Raw genomic sequence first — 22,012 nt, 5'->3', positions numbered from 1 at the left:
TGAGCTAGAAGGAAATGTATTTTAACGTAGCCATCTGCTAAACTCTGGAATGCACTGCCTTGAAGACTGAGAGATAGTTTCGTAACAACTTTCAAAGCAGAGTCTGATATAAATAGAATCATGGATCTCAATGGGGCAAGACACCATTCAGCTCACCATTTACGCCAGCTTTCCACAGAACAATCAAACATATCATCCCCCCAGTCTTTTTCTGGAGTCCTGAAAGTTACATTCCCAAAGTAGGTGTCTAATTCCCTACACAAGCCCCAGTTGACTATTTTCTCTATCCCTGTAGACAATGAGTTCCAAATGATAGCCACTCTCTCTATATAAAAAAAAAATTATTTGCATTCCCCCTTACTACTTTTACCCATCACTTGGAACCTGTGTCCCTTTCTCTTTGACCCATCCACTAATTTGGAAAATTTTGACTTACCAATTTTGTTCTTGTCTCTGATTAAGGAAATTTATTCAATTTTAAGCACTAATTAATTAATCCTAGATTTATCCCATTAGGGTTAGGGTATCCCCACATTCTCATCAATTCTTCATAGATTTTACCACTCAACCAATTTACAATGGATAAGTAATCCATCCTCCTGCATATCTTTGATGTTGGAGGAAGCCAGAGTACAGTAAAGCCCATGGTATCTGGCAGCTATGGGAATTGATAGATGCTGGAAAAGCAAATTTTCCAGTTGCTTGAGATTGTGTGTTGCATGATTGGCGAAATAATGATGATGCGGGCCAATTTTAAACTTCTGTTTTTTTACCTACCGGTATTTATTTTTTGCACTTTTTTAGCTCGTTGCTTAAATTCCAATAATTTTTTTTTACTGTATTTGGGAGGAAATCCAAGTTGCCACAGGGAGAAGCTGCAAACTCCACACACGATTGAAACCAGGTGAAGCAGCAGCTCTACTAGCTTCATTACTGTGCCATGTCTAGTTGTTGATTAGTTCTATGGAACATTTGAAAGAGTTCACATTCAGAGATGTTCTCTGCTGATAAACTCATCCATGCAAAATTCTGAGTTATCTGGAATAAGTTCACCTTATTTTTTTTTCATATTTGGGCAATATTATCAACTAGACCTTACCCAGGCAGAGACCCACTGTAAATGAGGTGGGCACTCCTACTGAACTATTTTAATCAACTATTCACTGTTTGCTCTCCAACAAAAATAATCATTTCTTCACACTTTTCAAAGTGATTTTTTTTTTAAAAAGTAAATGATGTACATTCAACATTGCTTTTATTAAAGAAAAGTTTGTTATTGTACAAAAAGTGTATATACATTTTGATCATTGGATTTATTCCATATTTTGAAGGAATTGATTACAGGGTCCTGACTATATGTTGATCAAAATTAGTCAGCTTGGCGCTCTTATTCAAAACACAGTTTTAACATGTTATATATTTACAGAAAGGAATAGTTGTCCAATGTTTGAAATTTCTTTACATGAGATGCTTTATGCACTAAGAACGCACAACAAAGAACACATTTCAGTTCATATATATTGAAAAGACGTTTGCATATCTTTCACAATAATTCTCACACATAAAGAAACTATTTTCATTAAACCTGCATGTTAACTAGTATTGTACCAATAGCACTGCCATGTTACAAGCAAATTGCTGGAAAATGTCTTTAACAGAAAGGATGCCTTCACTATTCGAAAATAACATGACATAGTAAGGCACTTCTTGATGCTAATAATATGGGCAAATCCAGCTCTTCGGTGCCATATCATTTACAATGAACATTGTTCATAAACTACACTGGACAATGAAGATTTTGCTTCTGGACTATTTTTGGGTGTATTTTATGGATTTTGGGGTGCTGATTTCAAAAATCTTCCTATTGCATACCTTTTTATAGATATAACCTTTTTGTGTGTTTTTACTGGCATATTTCAAGTCTACTTCAGGCATACAAACCATGAAATGCAACACGTCATAGAAAATTCATTTTCTGCATTTGCACTTGAACGTCTTCCCTGCTTATCTTGGTGCAAACAGTGACGAACTTGGTAAAAGGTTTCACCAGGACATTGCGACTACGGAAAAGCAGAATCAGGTCAACTGGTATCCATCGATGCCGGCCAACTATTGTTGTACGCTGAGACAAGAGGGACCAGGAGAGGAGTGCAAACGAAAATTAGTGGCAAACCATTTTTTGGTCAGTTAAACTAATGCAATGTATCAGCATCATTATGCGATTAAACATAGTAAATTCAATAAAAGTTAATTGAATGTTTTTCCAGCTTCCTACATGATCAAGCAAATCTTAAATTATCTTAGTGTTTCCTTGATGTTGTCTATCATAATCCCCATTTCTTTTTTCAGGAAGCAAACCTTTGGGGGGGAAACAACTTATTGTCCAGTGGAGTCTGCATTGCCATGAGGTTTTGTAATGACAATTTGCCCAGATGCAGAGTACAGTACACTCCAATTATCTGAAATCGGATCATCTGAAATTTTTTGGACCTGGAAGTGATGTCTGTTCGGCTCCAAAAAAATTTTCAGATCCTCATTTATCCAAAATATTTCAGATAATGAGGATATCCAAAACAATCAGAAATCCTCAGTTATCTGAATTTGTTTTGGAGCCAAACTGATGTCACAGATTGAAAAAATTTTGGAAAAACCTCTGAATAGAATTTTGATTTTTGGTGTTGGATTTATCTTTTGTTTTTTTTTGGTGAGAATTAAACCATATTTAAAAGCCTTCCCTTGTTGCTTGCTGTTGTTTAAATGCTGTTACAAGTGATTTACTTTTGCTACTGGGCTGTCTTTTAAAAAAAATATGGCCAGTTATCTGAAAATATCATCTATCCAAAATAGGCCTGGTCCCAACATTTTGGATAATCAGAGTTGTCCTCTATTAAGAACTAATCTCTGAGAAGGAAGTGATATACAATATGGCTTTGATGGCACTTGTCAATGTACCTATGTGTTCCTCAGGCAATCTAGAACAATTTTCAATGACATTGAATCAAGTGATGATCTGACATTGAATCAACTGAAGAGTTCATCTGCATGACATACAAGGAAGTACACATCTACTATTTACAAGGAAGAGATGGGCAATTTTTGGTTTGTGCCCTTGTCTGTTTGGTCTAGTGTACATTATCAGTGCTTTACAACATGATTGAAACAAGCCAAGAGTCCCAGTTCAAATAACACACTTCTTGATGTAACATATCAGTTCACTGGTTATTTCTTCAAAACACAGCAGAAAGTCCCTATTCACAAATATATAAGCCTTTGTAAAATGTCCAGATTCCCTTGCAGCGCATAAATTGCAGAATAAAAGTTTCTTTTTATACATTAAAATACAAAGTTCATTAAAAAAAATTGCTTTCCTTAGGAATGTTAATGTTTCAAAGAACCTGTTTTAGGCATTTTGCTTTAAAGTTAACCGGAATTGGAAACTGGACAATGTTACTGTTCTTGAACATTTAAGACATCATATTAAGAAATTTATTTTCCTCGGCCAAGGTAGTCAACATAGAGCTCATGTCTCCAATTGCCATATTAGTCAATCCGGCTGGAATAGGCTGCAGAGTCAGAGAATTCCGGGGAGTGGTGAGACGGGAAGAACTTTGAGAGAGATTTTGTAGAAGACTGGGGCTTAGCGTACCTGACATCAAGCTGGAGTGGTCACCATCGTCCATGATAGCATCGAAATCTATCTGTGCTTGATCTAGACAATGGGAGTTCACAGTACTTGATACCTGGTTGGCGCCTGGTGAAGACATTGTTGTAGCTTTGACACTTGACATATGTTTTTGCTGCTGAATAGCACAGTCCATTTGTCCACTGAAGTTGCTATTTTGTTCATACATATGGATTTGACCAGAATAAAACATCAAGTTGCTGTTTGGACCATCATTGTTGCAATATTGAGACTGCATTGACAGTTGATTACTAGGTTGACTTTGGCTTACTTCAGAGTGTCCACGACTGGGGCCCATCCCATTCAACTGAAGTGGTCTTTGCAAATAACTTTGTTGTTGCATGTTGAAAGAATTCATCAAACCATGCTGTCTCGCTGATGGATTTGAACTCTGTGGTGGATGGGGCTGCATTATTCCATGACTTAGGTTGTGCCCAACAGAATTCACACCACTTTGTCCTTGTTGGCTGAAGTTTGGCTGACTTGGCCTGATGTGGGAATTAGTTTGGCTTAAAACACCATGGGCAGCAAAGGTGGAACATTCTGGATTTCTACCAGACTGGATATGACACCCATAGTTCTGCTGGCTTGCAAGGTGCAAGCCTTGGCCTGATTCCCCTCTCCCATGACACCCGTTCATCGTCACCTCATTTGCGGCTGCCATCTGCGGATGAATTGGTGCACGGACCTGTTCAGCAGGAACATAGCTTTTGAGGGCTGGGTCCTTGTTTTGAGTCATTGTCATTTGCTTAAAGTCTTGTGCACCTGCTGGCGCAGGTGAACCCATGAGATTGCTCACAGGCAAATTTGCGCAAGATGTTTGGGTCAGGGTCCTGTTAGCAATGCTGGGACTAAGCACTTGGCCAGACTGGTTGTAGATTTGATGCAGGCTGAGAGGCAGATTTGCATTCTGACACAAGTTCATCTGCTGATGCAACGGCGGGTAGTTCACCTTTTGCCCATTCATGCTATTGCTTCTCTGCATTACACCTTGTGCCACCAGAGTCATTTCATTCTGATTCATTGCCACAACTGGCTGAGCAGGGTTGAGATTCTGGTACTGGTCAAACATCTGTTTTTGCTGAACAACTGCCAGGTTTGACCGAGAGAACTGTTGCTTTGACTGATCAGGAATGACATCAACTGTACCTGAGCTTACTTCATTCCACTGAACCGGCATGCTGTTTTTGTTCACGTTCGATGATCCCTGATATGGTTGACTCCCTGGACTCATCTGGCACTGAGTCATCATAGAATTGGATTGATTCATATTACCGTCTACCATTGCCGTGCCTCGATGTGCATACACATTCTGATTTGGCATGCTCATGTTTTCCTGGAAACCCTGCATTTGGCTGGCAAAGCTTAATGAATTGTTATCATGGGCCAATCGATTTTCCTGAGAGTTGATGTACTGCACTACGTCGTCAGGCAGCATGATGTCATCCTCGGCAGCTTGTGCGTCAATGTCAGCTCCGATTGTTTCCATGGTAACATTTTCGCTGATGCTTGGCGGCCGAGGAGAGTAGGTGCACCTGTGGAGACTCCCATCCGAGCGGGCGCCATTCGGAAGATTGAAGTGCCTTCTGTCCATGGACGGAGGCAATGGTAGTGGGTTCATGTTGTTCATGCTGTTGAAGCGCTGGACCCGGGGGAGGGAGAGTGGGTCCACCGTCGCCCTCCTCACGGGGTCACTTGCCCGACGGGTAGCAATGCCGGTCACTTCATGCGGCCTGAGCGCCGTAGCACCATAGCCGTGAGGGACACCGTCGCTGCACCGTCTCTGAGCGGCGGGAGGGAGGAAGGGGGGCAGCATCGAACTGGGGCCTTCCCCTAGGAGAGAGGTCCTTGCCTTTGCTCGCTCCATATTCGGCAGTGGTGTCGGCGGTGGCCCACCAGTCGCGGCGGCATACTTGGCCTTCAGCCGGTACTGCTCCGCTGGTGTGAGATTGAGCAAGCCTCCGCAGTAACTCACCTCACTCGACCTCCGCGATAAATCGGTGGAGATGGGATCATAGGAGTCAGCAGAGCTGACGTTATTTGGACGGCCCCCAAACTGAGAAGCCTCACTGGAACGACGACTGGAAAAGTAAGGGGAGATGCCAGAGGATCTTCGACTGACTGTGTATGCTGAACTGATGGTGCTTGTTGTGCTATCCCGGCGGTCATTGAGTTGATTCAGCATGGTGATCTCACTGTTGCACAGTTCCATTATTCTGGGGTTAGGCAATACAGCAGTAGAACCACCAGTACTTGAATTCTCCAGTGAAGTTCCTGAAAATCAACAAGAGGCACCTTAAGTTTCTGCTCGACACACCTGAATCTAGATACATTCTTGAGGGAATGAGATAAGATTTGAACAGTGGCTCTGCTGTAATGGCAGGGCTACTGCACGGGCAGAGAGTGAAGACACAGCACAGCCTAGTCCGACTGCCGGCGGCTCCATACAGGGTTTAAATGGCCTGTTAATGGAGCTGATGGTGGTTTATTTTAAAATCCGTGGGGTCTCGGTCCAAAACGTTAGTGCCTGTGTTCGGCAGCAGCCTCAAGGGATTGCAGACTCCAGGGAAGTAGAGGGCTGGCACAGGGCACCATAATATGGGGAGACCAGCCCCTGTTTGAGAAGGTGAAGCAGAGGACACAACCCTTTGGGACGGTGATCACAGCAGCTGACCAGTGAGGGGCTCTAAGGCTGAAGGCACAGGCTGTGGGTGACTCAAGGCAAGGGCCACTGGTGACTAGGGTTAAGGGGCTCGCACCAGGCTGTGGACTGCTGAAGACTGGCTAAAAAGGCTATCAGGTAATGGAAACAAGATGTGAGAAAGTGCCAAGGGTACTGAAGGTTTCCTGATCGTGCTCGGGTTGCCATTGTTTTGAATTGGAGGATGTGTGGCTATGGGAGCGCCGGAGGCAAATCCACAAACACTCAGTGACTCTGGGGAACTCTCTTTTGCTTCTTTTTCTCTGATTGTAAAGGGCGCCAGGTAATTTCTGCTGATGGTGAATTTTTGTCTGCCTAACGATAGACTAAAGGAAATTTTGAATAATGTAGAATTGGAGTTCATGTGTGAGTGGAGATAAAAGAGTAATTCTGCAGTTCAACAAAATGTTATGTTCTTATTTAAACAAAATATTACAGTTTTATTTAAAGTGCTCAATTTTATTTGATCTCAACTTACCATTCAAGGGGATGAGAGGAAGCCTGCTGTTTTTGACTGGAGGCACTGGGTTTGCCCATGAAGGAATATCTCTAACCTGCTTCAATTTTTCTTTCTTTAGTTGCTCAAGTCTTTGGGATGCTGTCATGTTCTTTCTCAACTGAAGGCCGATGGCTGAAGTTCCAGATGAAACAGTGGAGTCTACAATTGGGGAATCATCTAATGCGGTCAAATCACCCAGACTTCCTCCACTGTTGATGTTCATTTCTACTCCACTGTCATTGTTGTTGGTGCTGCCAAGTGGCGATGGTTCACTGCTACATGAAGATTGGCCACCAGGACTGGACTGATACATCTGAAGTGGGGGGAATAAAGGTTCCAATCAACATCCATGAGAAAAAAGTGCAAAGGTCATATTATTGTTTGCAGTGTTAATGTAACGTTTAACAACCTTAGATTGACCTTCCAACAAAACCTCACACTCACTGTCACCAAAACTAAGTTACTGACTTCAGGAGGTGAAAACCAGAGGTATACAATCCAGTGATCATTGGGGGAGCAGAGGTGAAAAGGATGAGCAAATTTGGGAGTCATCATCTCAAAGGATCTTTCCGGGAACCAACACACTAATGGCATCATGAAGAAAGCATGTCAGCGTCTCTACTTCCTCAGGAGTTTGTGGGAGTTTGGTATGATATCGGAAACCCTGGCAAATTTATACATGTGTGGTGGAAAATTTGCTGACTGGCTGCAATCAAGGTCTGATATGGGAACACAAATACCCCTGTGCGTAAAGCCCTGCAAAATGTAGTGGACACAGCCCAGCATAACATAGAAAAAACTCTTCCCACCATCGAAAACATCTACAGGGAATCCTTCTGTCAGAGACAAGCAGCAAACATCAAGGATCTAAATCACCCAGCACACTCTGTTCTCATTGCTACCATCAGGAAAGAGGTAGAGGTACCACAAGACTCACACCACCAAGTTCAGGAGCACCAGACTCCTCAACAACGAACTCAAACACGGACTCATTTAAGGACTCTTTCTTTTGCGCTTTATTGATGTTTTATAAAAATTCTCCTAATCAAGAACCTCTGACTGCGGCAACAAACTCCATGGATTCACCACCATCTGGGTAAATAAGTTGCTCCTCACCTCTGTTCTAAAGGGACTTTTTTTGTATTCTGAGGCTATGCACTCTCGTCCCAGACTCCCCCCACCATCCTTCAACCAGCTTTTCAATATTCAATAGGGTTTAATGAGATTTCCCTCCCCACCTCCCCCCAAGACTTGCATTCTTCTGAACTCCAGCCAGTACAGTCCCAAAGCCATCAAACGCTCATATGATAACACTTTCATTCTGGGAATTATTCAGTGAAGGATATTATGGATTCTCTCCAATGCCAACATATCCTTCTTAGATAAGGCAACCAAAACTGCTCACAATTCTCCATTGGGAATCTGGCCAATGCCTTGAAAAGCCTTAACATTATATCCCTGCTTTTATGTTCAATCCTTCTTGAAGTAAATGCTTGCACTGGATTTGCCTTCCTTACCACCGCTTCTACCTTTATGTTAACCCTTATAGAATCTTGCACAAGGACTTCCAAATCTCTCTGCACCTCTGATATCTGAACTTGTTGCCCATTTAGAAAATAGTCCATGCCTTTATTCCCTCCCCCAAAGTGCATGATCATACACTTCTCTACATGGGAAACCATTCACTCATTGAGGCTATATTTGCTTTCAGAACATTCCCATCTGTTTTCCTGTAACATGTTAACTCTTATCTGCCCATCAATGGCTACCCTGAACTTTCCGATAACCACCTACACTAACCAATTAACCTATCAGCTAGTAGGCCTTTGGGATATGGAAGGAACCCCTCACGGATATAGGGAAAGCAGGCAAACTTCACACAGATAGTATCAGAGATCAAAGACAAGTTTATGGAGAAAGATTAAAAATCTACCTATTCTCAATCGGTTTTTGGCTCTGGCTCCCTTAGGACTCTGCTCAAAGTTTATGGGCCCCTCCCCTATCAAGCTGTCAAGTTTTAGTTTCCTCCATTTCTCTCCTACCAACTACATAAAAGAAAATTTTAAAAAAAAATGTTTGTGTTGCTCTAGGTATAAAGAAAACAAGGATTTTACTTAAAGTGTTGCGGCCTCCAGCCCCCATTGAGAATGGCTGCAGTAGACGATGATATTAAAATCAAAGAAAGAATTTGATGATTTTTACATTAAAATCAAAATAATAATGAAAGTTGAAATGAGAAACAACAGTTCCAAATGTAACTCACTAGGTGAGATTAGCAAGATCAACATTAAGGTTATCATTGCTGTAATTTCCTTATTTATAAGGTGGAGCCATTGCATCTAAAATGGCTCTATTGTTTGATGTCTCGCATATATAATACTGAAGCAAGTTGCTGCATTTCTGCATCCAGATTAAAGAAATAGATAGGACAAATCAGATATAAGAGTTACTATTTAATGCTTGCCACTGCACTCGTCTTACCTTCTCCTTTACCAGGCCCTTGGGATTGAGAATAAATTGTTTTGTGGGCCATGTGGTGGGTGGTGAAGTGATGGGTGGTGATGTGGTTACTGCAGATTTTCACCAGGTGGGGCAGGGGGTAGCTGAGGAGATGGACAAGTGGCCAGTCTGTGATATTCCTTTTGTCAACTCTACAGGGTTTCTGTGGGCCTCCAGAGAAAGGCCTTGAGGTTCTCAATACCTTTCCAAATGCTCCGTTTCCGTGGAGCAGTTTTGGGCCAGAGGGAATAAGAGGGATGGTGCACTTCAAGGAAGATTTAAACACATTCTTGAATCTTTTCCTCCATCTCCTTCCAATTCAGTGTTCAGAACAGAGTATCTGTTTCAGGAATCTGGGATCAGGCATGCTTAGGGTGGCACGGTTACTGTAGTGGTTAGTATAACACTGTTACAGTGCGGGTGGCCAAGACCAGGGTTCGAATCCTGCACTGTCTGTAACGAGTTTGTACATTCTCCCTGTGTCTGCATGGGATTCCTCCAGGTGCTTCAATTTCCTCCCACCATTCAAAATGTATTGAGGGTTGTAGGTCAATTGGCTGTAATTGGATGGCATAGGCTTGTGGGTCGAAAGATCCTGTTATCACGCTGTATGTCGAAATGTTAACAATACTTACACACGTTTTCCAACATTGTATTTTATTTGCTACCTCTTTGTCCATTCCTGTGATCTAAATCTCTCTGCAGCCTCGATTTCCTTCTTAGTACTACCCTTCAGTCTATCTTTGTATCATCTGCAAACTTTGCACAAAGCCATTTATTCCACAATCCAAATCATTAACACACCATAAAAAGTGTTCCCAACATCAACCCATGCAGAGTACCACTGGTAACCGGTAGCCAACTAGAGAAAGATCCCTTTATTATCAATCTTCACTGTAATTCCATCAGCTCTCATTTTGTTAAGCAGCCTCGTGTGTGGCACCTTATCTAAGGCCTTTTGAAAATCCAAATATATAACACTGCATCTCCTTTGTCATATAGTCCCGGCATAGATTGGACCAGTTTTAGTCACCAATACATAGTTTAAGTCTGATTCCCATTCCAACCCTCACATGTTGTGGCCATGAATAAATTGCTGAGCCTCCTGCACTCTTCCTACCCAGCTGTGGGTTTTTTGCTGGACTCCTGCCTTCAGGTACGAGTAGATCTGCTTCTCTGCTCTTGAATAAAGATGAATTTTCTACTCCTACATTTGTCATTGATCATGTCTCATCAAGCCCCAGTCCTGGTCATTCTTGGAAGGGATGTCAAGATTCTCTTCACAGGTGCTGGTCAAGGAGAGTCCATAAAACTGTGGCCACTCTATGGCACTGTAAACTGGAGGTGACGGGCTATTTGTGAGGCAAAGCCCATACAAGCATAATGGAAGAAGTTTGACTCATTGTGTAAGGCCTGTTCTCCAAAGAATGTCAGCTGAAGAAAAGGTTTGAATAGTTGTGTCACAAAGACACACTCATTTACTCAGTGAGTATTAAAATTCTTTTTCAATGGGTTTCATTATCAAGTATGGGACAAAAAACCTAAGTACATCCTAAAGTGGAATGCAACAGTTTAGTGACTTATTAAGGAAACCTTATGCTATTCATTAATATTGTCAACAGTGTGTCAAAGTGTTGGAACTTTTGTTAGAGGTCAACCTCCGGTATGTGGGATTGCGTATTTTTACATTGCTGACCATAGCTCTTTGACCCCAGGTTTAATCTCAGGGGCTTGTAGGAACAAGATTGAAGAGGGAAGGTCAGCGAATTATAGTTCCTGAGAGAGGCCCCTGCACTGAAAACCCAAGTTTGTTCATTAAATGGTACTCCAAAGAGGAAGGTTTAAAGAGAACAAGTGTTACCCAATAGTACAATCATGAAAATAAGAGTGAATGAAATGTTGTGTTTCAGCTCTGACATTTTGCCATAAATGATGTGAGGTTAATTCTTCTTGAGGTAAAAAATGCCAATAGTCCAAACAAAACTGTGATACATTAATACTCCACAACAGCAACCTCCCACTTCTCTTCATCTTTATGGTTGCTTCATTATCGGAAGGATGTGCAAGCTTTAGAAAGAGAGCAGAGGATATTTACTGGGATGCTGCTTAGATTGGTGAAGATGTGGTGACTTGATAAAGTAGAACATTATGAGAGGCATAGACAGGGTGGACAGCCAGCACCTCTTTCCAGGACAGATATAGCCAATACCTTTTAAGATGACCTCCATTTAAGGTGAGCAGAGAAAAGTTTGGGGAGACGGCAGAGGTTCTTTTTATATATACAGAGAGTGGTGGATGCCTGGAATGCACTACTGCAGATGGCACTGGAGGCTGGTAAAATTGGGACTTTTAAAGACCCTTAGATAGGCCCATGGATATAAAAAAAATGAAAGGCTATGGGCTGTGAGGGAAGAAAGGGTTAGATCGATTGTGGAGTAGGTTTAAATAAGTCAGCACAATGCTGTGGGCCAAAGGGCCTGTACTATGCTGACAGTTCTAGGCTCATCTATCCTTTCCCCAGCTTCCAAAATCTTATTCTCTTCCAGTTCTCCCTCCTATGTTTATCTAATTACATACTCTGTGATGGGTCTCAACCAATCCAGGGGAGACAAAATTCTACGTTCCAGCCATTCTTATGTCAGGGCATTTCTCTTAAATGCTGATTCCCATTCCAACCCTCACATTTAAATATTTTCATGAACTGTGAGATTGGAATGATTAACTTTAATGCCGCTAAGTATTCTGATCTTTATTTAGCGTGATGGCACGACACTGTGCCCAAAGACTGCAGGAGCTGCGGGCAAGTCATTAAGGTGGAATGTTGCAGTTTAACTGAAATTTGCAAATTCACCAAAGGTAAAGATCTTAATCTTAGGTGAGTCCCAGCAAGATGCCTTATGCACCTCCCTGAAATGGGAAATTACTATAATTCTTTACAAAATAAATGGACCCTGTTTCAGATCATCAAGTTTGCGCCAGCAGACAGAGCAACCTATTTCTCCACATGGGTAGATTTTTACATTATAGGGGAATTGAGGGATATGGGAAAAAGGAAGGTAAGTGGACATGAGCCAATCATCAGATCAACCATGATCTCATAGAATGGTGGGAAAGGCTCGACAGGTCGAATGGCTGACTCCTGCTTCTGTTTCTTATGTTCTACTTTTCCCTTTAACCCATTTTCCTTATTCTCATCAAACTGCAAACTCTGCTACTCTCCTTTAGGCTGCTGGCATTTTACACATGGCCAAGTAACCTACCGACCCGCGAGTTCTTGGGACATGGGAGGAAACTAGAGCACCTAGAATAAATAGGCACAGTCACAAAGAGAACATGCAAACTGAACACAGCGTAGTGGGGCAGGGTCGATCCCAAGATCTTGGAACTCCGAGGCACCAGCTTTGCTAACAACAACATTGTACTGCCCAGGCCAAATTGCCTCAGGCAGTTTTGTGTACTTGCAGACAGCAAGGTAATGGGTAACATTAGCAGACAGCAAACAAAGTTATGAATCAAAAGGGAATAAGTAGTTCATAAAATGGGACAATTAATCAGGATTATGAACTCTTCAGTACATGTATCATGGATCAAATTCCCTCATTCCTACAGTATTCCCTACTGTTTACTCTTATAATGGCAAAATTTTATGTTGGCAATTTTTAAATGAAGCACTAAAGAAGGGAAGCACTTATGATAGGGTATCTGATTATCATGGACATGTTATATAGTTTATACAGTTATAAAGCAAGACACATAACAAAAGCTTGAGTAGCTTTTACTTAGCTCACCTTAGTACCGACTGTCCTTAGGAAGGCACAGAGAGAATGAAAGAAGATGAGAGGCAGCAGACAAGTGAAGGCAGTGAAAGAAGAGGAGGAGACACTATTAATAGGTTAGTAAAGACTCTCCATGCGTTAGGTTTTCATTCCTGTTCATGTAAGAAACATGCTTGTTAGGAGACACACCATTCATTATGATTAAAAATTACTCTTGAGGCTTTTCAGGAACATAAGACTGTCAGAAATTTTGTTTGTTTGATCAACCAAGTATTTCCTGCATTTTCTGATCTTATTTCAGAAATATCGCCTTCTTTTCCTTAAAGGCCTGAGGGGCACATTTCCCAGATTTCTCTGAAACAGACAAAACAGTGGGAAGGCAAAAATGCTGGAGGAACTCAGAAGATCTCTCAGCATCTATTGGAGGTAAAGATATATCACCATCGTTTTGGGTCTGAATCCTTCATAGTTGTAAGATGGCTCAATACCCATGTCTATCACTGAGGGTCTTTCCCTGTGCCTCTGTCTACCTTAGCTGCAGGCTAATCACAGTAATTTAAGTGTTACAAGATATTTTTAGTTCCTCTATCACCTCATTGGTCTTTTCATTTGATCCTGGCACTTTCATATGAATGTCCTGAATCTTAGTGCCTCTTCAATGAAAGAGCAGGAAATGCCAGGGAGAAAGCCCATTTCAGGAACTGGCCTAGTCTTCCAAGCTCTATGACTGATATCCTCAGAAGGATTTACCCGACATTCAGACACTAGACCCCGCTAGACTTGAGCATGTTAATGGGGCTTCCTACCACGACCCAGCACAAGATTGTACATCCAAACAGAGTTGGGTCTGAATAGCAACAGGGCATACATGGAAACCCAACTCCTTATGTTCTAGATTTTGTCCTCTTTAGCTGATAGTTCCAGAGAGAACTAATATATATAGCATTCTGTTGACCTGAATGTCCATTCATTGCAACATGGACAGTTTGGGAAGAAGTTGGTACATCTGACTTCTCTGTCCACTGCTTGAGTTCTGTCATCTTGAGTTGAGGTGCTGGATACATTTCTCATCCACCCCTTGAGCTTTACAATTCAAACATTTCCAATCTTATCTGGCATTGGTTTCAGTGTTAGAGATATAGCTTGAAGGGGCAAATATTGGGAGCAGAATGCAGCAAACAACAATCCAATTGTAGCTGCCAATCTCGTGAGACCCAATGCAATGAACAGCAAGTAATTGCCCTTTTTGCGATATCTATTACTTCAATGCAATATCTTTACTGGGTGTATTTTATTTTTGGATTATAAGTAATTAACATTTGCAGGGTGGCAGGGCCAATAGTCTCTTTCTGCAATAGCTTTACCGTAATAATATATTCATTGCCAAATGCAATCAGATGTGATCTTGTGGTTGAGTTACTTCTGTTTATTTGTCATTCACTAGTGTCTTCGTGCTCTTACCACAGAGTTTTCAGTTTTGATGGTTTTCACTTGAAGACTGTCTTCCAAGACTCCGCTGGTGCTGTTGGCTTCGGCCTTTTCCTCGGACACTCTGTTACTGTGGCCAATGGCCAAATCATGGTCAGTGGTCTCTTTGGGTGGTGGGGGCCTGGGATGCACATCATTGCGATGTTTTTTTGTCACGTGAGCATCTGGTCCATGCACAGTCTTGACGTGCTTCCTAAGGGAGCTCGGGTCTGTGTACCTCTTGGTGCATCCAGGAATTTTGCAAACATAAGGTTTCTGTAAAAGGAAATAAGTGGCATCAGACAAACACAAGCATATATATCACAAATATAAAATGATCACCTCTATTTGGGTCAGATGAAATGTATTTACTCTATTGGTGGTGAAAAGGTGGAACTTGCTACCACAAGAAATTGTTGAGGCAAATATCACTGAGAAAGCCAAATGAGAGGGAACTTGACCATTTGGACTCCGGCCATTTTTAATCTTTCATAATGTATACTACAGACTGGGTCCAAACACCAGTAAGAACCAGCTGGTGGTTGGGTATAAAACCAGTCCCAGAAAATGGGGATATGGAGTATATGTGTTTGTTGGTAGACCCTGAAAACAGGAGCATAAAGTCCAACAGATTAAAAGACATTAAGATTGAATGAGATGGAAGTGGTGTGGTTAAGTTACTCGACTAACAGTTGGAGTCTAACCATTGATCCAGAGATGCAAGTTTGACTCCCAATACAATGATCGTGGAATGAAAATACTAGTAATTAATGAAGCCTGGAATTGGAAAACAAAACATCAAGTCTCAGTAATGATGATCATGGAACTGTGGGGTTCTTTGAAATTCTGCCATCATTACCCAGTCTGGCCTAGATTTGATTCCAGACCCATCAATGTGGTTGAATTTTAACTGTTTTCTCAGTTCATGAGGCAGGAAGGTCAGACAACAAATTCTGGTATTGCTAGAAATGCCAAAATCCTGCAAATGACTAAATACATTTTAAAACTCTGTATAAACCTGGGTTGAATGGTCTATTTCTTGGCTCTGTAATTCTACACACCTTCCCCCTGGTATACATAAAGCTACAGGAAAACAAATATTTGCCTAGTTTAACAACCCATCATGCTTTATGATCCCTCCATTTTAGTCTTTGGAATAAATCAAGTTGTCTTTTGAATTACTTTAAAAAAAAATTGTTTTCAGTTTCCTTGTTTACAGCTTATTTCACACATCCTTCATTCTTCTGGGAAATGACACAAAACTCACGGGTCCTGGACAGGGTTGGGATGAGAAAAATACTGTTTGCTGAAGCTTTTAAAAAGAATGAATAACTGTTGAAAGCAAGAATTGAGAGCTTGTGAGAGATTTGCAAATCTATTTAATATGAGAGTTGGAGAATGAGGTTGTTGATCCTACTTAAATGAGAGAGTGGGGAGTAGAGTTGGGTCATAACTAAGTGTTTAGCATCAAAGGGCAGGGTGATGCCATTCAATGGGACAGAATAAATCCCTTTTCTTCTGATGGATGGTATTCTAGGTCAAATCCACTCTAGAGACCTGAAGACAAAAAATTAGGCTGCTGTCAAGTGCAATGAACAAGCACTGTGATTTTCTAAGTTATTCTGGCCAATATCTTTTCTTGACATAGATTATTAACTCATTGCAACATTGTGTACCCTGCTAAGAATCAACTGACTGTTGTGCTTCCTCCAACAGGGAGTAGACATTACTTGCTTGTAATGTGCTTGGGAAAACCTCAAAATGCATTTGGAAAGAATTAACATCAAAAACATTTATTCTTACATTTTTTTTATCTGTTAGAAAACAGGATACAAGCATCAATTGTCAGCAAGTCCAAATACAATGGTATGCCATGTTGAATGATGGTTCTGGCAGATACGGAGTCATCGAAATGTCATGTTAAATAAAACTTAAGGTTAGGCTTGATGGATTGACTGTAAGTTACGTTTGATTTAATGTAAATACTTTTTTTTTCCTCAAAAGAAAACAAACTATGTTCTTTTCTCATGTTTTATTATGTTTTCAGATCACTGATCAGGCATGTTTTGTGGAGTCAGTGCATGAATGGTCTATGCAATAGAAGCCCATCCAACATGAACAGCTCATATCTGTTGCAGTCAGATAACATGGCAGGGTTTCACAGCGAGACCAAAATATTTAATGTACTAATAGACCAATTTTGAAGAATTAAGAATGGGTCTAGAATGCATGGATACACGAGGTCAGTGGAGGACCTGCAAAGATGAAATTTTGAAAAAACAGAGTTTGTATGTTCCTGTCAGGATTAAAGGCAATGTTAGCAGACATAGGGAACCTTGGTTTTCGAGGGATATTGGGGATCTGATTTAGAAGAAGGGAGAAGTGTATAGCAGATATAGGCAAGGAGTAAATGAGGTACTTGAGGAATATTTAAAAAAAACAAGAAAAAACCTGAAGGAAGAAATCAGGAAGGATAAAAGAAGACATGGGATTGCTTTGTGAAGAAAAATCCTAAGGGTTTCCACGGATATATTAAGAGGGAAAGGATAATAAGGGACAAAATTGGTCCCCTTGAAGATCAGAGTGGTCAGCTTTGTATGAAACCAAAAGAGATGGGGGAGATTTTAAATATTTTGCTTCATCAGTATTCACTCAGGAAATGGGCACAGAATCATGGGAAGTAAGGAAAACAAGCAGTAAGGAAATGGAACCTTAAGATTAAAGAGGAGGAAGTGCTTGCTGTCTTAAAGCAAATAAGGGTGGATAAATTCCATGGGTGACAAGATATTCTCTTGGACCATGAGGCAGGCTAGTGGAGAAATTTCAGGGGCTCTGGCAGAAATATTTAAAATGTCCTTAGGCATGGGTGTGGTGCTGGAGGACTGGAGGGGTGCTCACCTTGTTCTGTTGTTTTAAAAAGGCTCCAAAGTAACCCTAGAAAATATCGGCCAGTGAGCCTGATGTCAGTAGTAGGTAAATTAATGGAAGATCTTCTAAGAGATTGGATATGCAATTATTTGGATCCCCAATCAGTCTAGGGACTGATTAGGGATAGTCAACATGGTTTTGTATGTGGTAGGTCGTGTTTAACCAATCTTGTGGAATATTTTCAGAGGTTACCAGTAAAATGGATGAAGAAAGGCTGAGGATATTGTCTACATGATCTTTACTAAGGCCTTTGACAAGGTCCCACATGGAAAGTTAATCAGTAAGGTTCAGATACTCAGTATTCATGGTGAAGTAGTTGTCTGGATTTAACTATGGCTGGACAGGAGAAGGCAGAGAGTAGTGGTGGATGATTGCTTCTCTGACTGGAGGCTTGTGACTAATGGTGTGCCTCAGGGACTGGTGCTGGGACTGTAAAGGTTAAAACCATGTGTTTTTGATTTGTAGTTAATTTTGTACCTATCCCTTGAATAAATTATTGTTTGTAGTGTTGTCATAGTGACTATGACATCACATGTCACAACATCCAAGCGGAGGGAGAGCTTGGATCTCATTCTTTGAAGAATCATGACAGACATGTGAGCTTGAGATACTTTTTTAAATTCATCTTAATTTTGTTTATTTCTTATATCTGTTTAAAGTTGAATATCGTTATATCATTATACAGAGTGCTTTGTTTATTCATCATTATGAAAATCTCAATGCCAAGTTATGCAAATTGCTTATTTGTTTTATCAATGAATTAAAGCTACTTAAAGCTTCATCTTCAAAGTTTGGTTTATTGGATTAATAAGACAGTAATTCAAAATATTGTCTCTTATGTCTCTTTGAAGATGACGTTTTGAAATTGGGAAATACTAGAATTTGGAAAGTGTCATCTATAGGGAACTTTGTTGCTTGTCATCTATATCTATACGTGGGAAATTGGATCAGCAAGTTTGCAAATTACATTAAGATTGGAGGCATTGTGGACAGCGAGTATGGTTTTCAAAGCTTGCAGAGGGATCTGGAATAGCTGGAAAAATGGCAGATGGAATTTAATGCAGACAAGAGTGAGGTGTTGCATTTTGGAAGGACAAATCAAGAAATAATATATACGGTAAATGGGAGGGCACTAAGGAGAGTGGTAGAACAGAGGAATCTCAGAATACAGATACATAATTGGATAGAGTTGTAAAGAGCTTTTGCCATATTGGCCTTCATAAATCAAAGTATTGAGAAAGGGAGTTGAGATGTCATGGTAAAGTTGTATAACACATTGGTGAGGCACAATTTGGAGGATTATGTATAGTTCTGGTCACTTAACTACAGGTAAGATATCAACAAGATAGAAAGAGTGCAGAGAAGATTTACTAGGATGTTGCCTGGAACATTCAGGAACTGAGTTACAGAGAAAGGTTAAACAGGTTAGGACTTTATTCTCTGGAGTGTAGAAGAATGAGGGGAGATTTGATAGTTATTTAAAATTACGAGGGGATAGCCAGATTAAATATAGATAGGCTTTATTTTCCACTGAGGGTATGCAAAATAAAAACCAGATCATGGGTTAAGAGTGAAAGGGAAAAAAAAGTTAAGGGGAAATTTCTTCACACAGATAGTGGTGGGAGTGTGGAATGAGCTGCCAGCTGAAGTGGTGAATGTGAGCTCAATTTTAACATTTGAGAAGAATTTGGACAGGTACATGGGTGGGAGAAGTATGAAGGGCTATGGACTGGGTGCAGGTCAGTGGGTCGAGGCAAAAAATATGGTTCAGCGCAGACTAGAAGGGCCTGTTTCTGTGCTGTTATGTTCTATGGTTCTATAAACATCATTTATAAACTTCTGTTGAACCAGATTTCTAAATTTCAAAGAGAAAGAAAATGTAGAAATGAGTACCTTTAGATTACTGAAGTCATAACTGAGTTTCCCCCTGCATAGGTGACAACCCCAGCCCCAATCAGAAGGTTATTAGTTCAAGTCCTGCTTCAGACATCTGGCTACGGAACCCTGGCTGATATTTCTGTCATGGTACTAATTGATATTGCACCCTCTCGAACACTGATTTTTCAAGTGTGAGACCTCATGCTGTCTCACATAGATGCAAACAATCTTGCCTCACTATTTTGAAGCAGGGATGATGAATTATTTTTCATTCTTGTCAACATGTCTCCAGTCTGATGATTAACCAAAATAGATTATTAGTACTGCACAGTTGGTGTAGCAGTTAGTGCAACGCCTTATACAGCGCCAGTGATCGGGACCGGTGTTCGAATCCCGTGCTGTCTGTCAGGAATTTGTAATTTCTCCCATGTCTGCGTGGGTTTTCCCCAGGGAGTCGAGTTTCCTCCCACCATTCAAAATGTACCGGGGGTGTAGGTTAATTGGATGTAAATTGGGCACCATGGACTCATCAGTCAAAATGGCCTGTTAAATTTAAATTTAGCGCAGTTTCTGGAATTTATGTTATGCATGAATTTGCTGCCACATTAATATTATAACAGTGACTGGCTTCAGAGTATTTCACAGTTGGGGAAGATGCTGTACTTTCCTCCCATTGCTTTGAGATTTGGGAATTCATCCATTTTTGATGCATTGTGCCCTAACACCCCTTTCCTGGTTAAGGGGGCCTGCAAATAAATATTATGATTTTGGTCAAATTTATTTTTAAAGCAATCATGTGTGATTTTCTATTTTTCAGTATTCTGAAATATGGGCCGTGTGATTTCTAATGTCAGCGACCTGTAGAATTTGTCATCAGTATTTTATTGCTGTTGTGAAAGAGGGTTCCCAACTTTACAAAATGCTGCCAAAGACATAGGTAAATGCAAGGGATGGAAGGCGTGTTTTCATTGGCCACTTCTCTTGCGATCTCACCCATGTATTCATTCCCTTGTTCCAGGTGACCCCAAGAGACTGTGATTTCTAATGTCAGCGACCTGTAGAATTTGTCATCAGTATTTTATTGCTGTTGTGAAAGAAGGTTCCCAACTTTACAAAATGCTGCCAAAGACATAGGTAAATGCAAGGGATGGAAGGCGTGTTTTCATTGGCCACTTCTCTTGCGATCTCACCTATGTATTCATTCCCTTGTTCCAGGTGACCCCAAGAGACATTTTCATTATTATCAACGTTATTATCAACACAGACAGACAGCAGAGAAACAATCTCTGCAATTAAAAAATCTGTTGCAGGAGATTTCATTGATCAACCCAAAATGTTAATAGTTTCTATTTCCCCAGATGTTGCCTTATCTGCTGAGTCATTTTTTTTTAAAAAAAATCACAAAGCTAATCTGTTGCAAAGGTAACTTAATTAATCTTAAAGAGGAATAAAATATTGAAATCCCAGTGAGGCAATTATTTCCCACTTGGTATGGGGTTTGCTCCTTGTTCTAAGTGATAATTGCAGGTCATAGATTTCACACTTTTGCACTAATTTCATTTGTTAATGATGAAATGAAACAAAGTTGATGAAGTCAGATTTGTTTCATCTGTGTGGATGAAGGGAAAGGTTCATTAAAGTTGATTGAACAGTACATAAAGCATGCTATAAGGCTGCAAGCCTCCATTACAGATTCAGCATACTGTGTCAGCCTCTGGTGGCAGCCAAGTCTAATCAAACAGTAAGGCATTGCTAGCTGCATTGCAAACATGATCACTATCATCTCCCTTAAAACAAAATTAGCTTACTTTTAAATAACATGTTTTCTTTGTATAATTCTGCAATTTTAACTTTAACATCAGGAACTTACATTTTCATTATTATCAACATTGTTAACATTTTTAAAACTTGTTTTGTGTGTTCACATTTTCATACACTAAAACTTGAAGAGTGAATAAGGTAGGACTAATTCATTCTAACAGGAGTCTTGATGATCTCCTGATTGATTGCCTTGAATCTGAGTTGTTGCTTCAGATTTGTATTCAGGTTGTTCAACAGGATCTGTCTTTCCATCTACTGTGGCTGGTCCCATTTGAAGATCTCGACGATTTCTTCACAGAACAGCACATTCATCTGTCTGAATGGTGTATGATCTTGGCTGATTTCACAAAGGACAGTTACCTTCTGAGTCCATAAGTTTGTTTTGTCTTTTAGCCTTACTTGGTCACAAGTGTTGAGTTCTGGTAGGTATTTTGTTCCTCTGTCAAAGTAATCTTTTGCTCTTTGAATTTCCTCACTTTCTCCCCTTTTTTTGTTTTTAGGAAATTCTCTGAATGGGTAGGTTTGATCTTAACCATAAGGAGTTGTGCTGGTGACATGCCACACTTGAGTGGTATTGTGCAGTATACTAGCATGCTTTGGTAGAAGTTTGTTTCACTGTCTGTACCGATTTTTCCACAAGACCATTGGACTGTGGAAAATGAGGACTTGACATGGTATATACAAAGTTCCACTCTTTGTCAAATTGTCGGAACTTTAAATTGCGAAACTGGGGTCCATTGTCTGTGAAGATCTCACTTGCC

General features: G+C 40.6%; 1 protein-coding gene across 2 annotated transcripts in view; it reads right to left on the bottom strand.

Annotated features, from left to right (window-relative positions):
• Positions 1-1,238: 1,238 nt before the first annotated feature.
• gli2a (GLI family zinc finger 2a) overlaps positions 1,239-22,012 on the bottom strand; it is a 481,485-nt gene continuing 460,711 nt past the window's right edge. For both annotated transcript variants that reach the window (XM_069934894.1, XM_069934895.1), the window contains 3 exons: positions 14,619-14,900; positions 6,862-7,195; positions 1,239-5,956 (listed from right to left, as the gene is read on the bottom strand). In XM_069934894.1, coding sequence (XP_069790995.1) covers positions 3,465-5,956; positions 6,862-7,195; positions 14,619-14,900 — 3,108 coding nt within the window. In that variant the 3' untranslated portion in view covers positions 1,239-3,464. The remainder of the gene's footprint in view (positions 5,957-6,861; positions 7,196-14,618; positions 14,901-22,012) is intronic.

The sequence above is a fragment of the Narcine bancroftii genome, chromosome 4 (assembly GCF_036971445.1).
Source record: "Narcine bancroftii isolate sNarBan1 chromosome 4, sNarBan1.hap1, whole genome shotgun sequence".
NCBI lineage: Eukaryota > Metazoa > Chordata > Chondrichthyes > Torpediniformes > Narcinidae > Narcine > Narcine bancroftii.
Note: the sequence above shows the minus strand (reverse complement) of the source record. Positions and strands in the feature narration are given on the sequence as shown.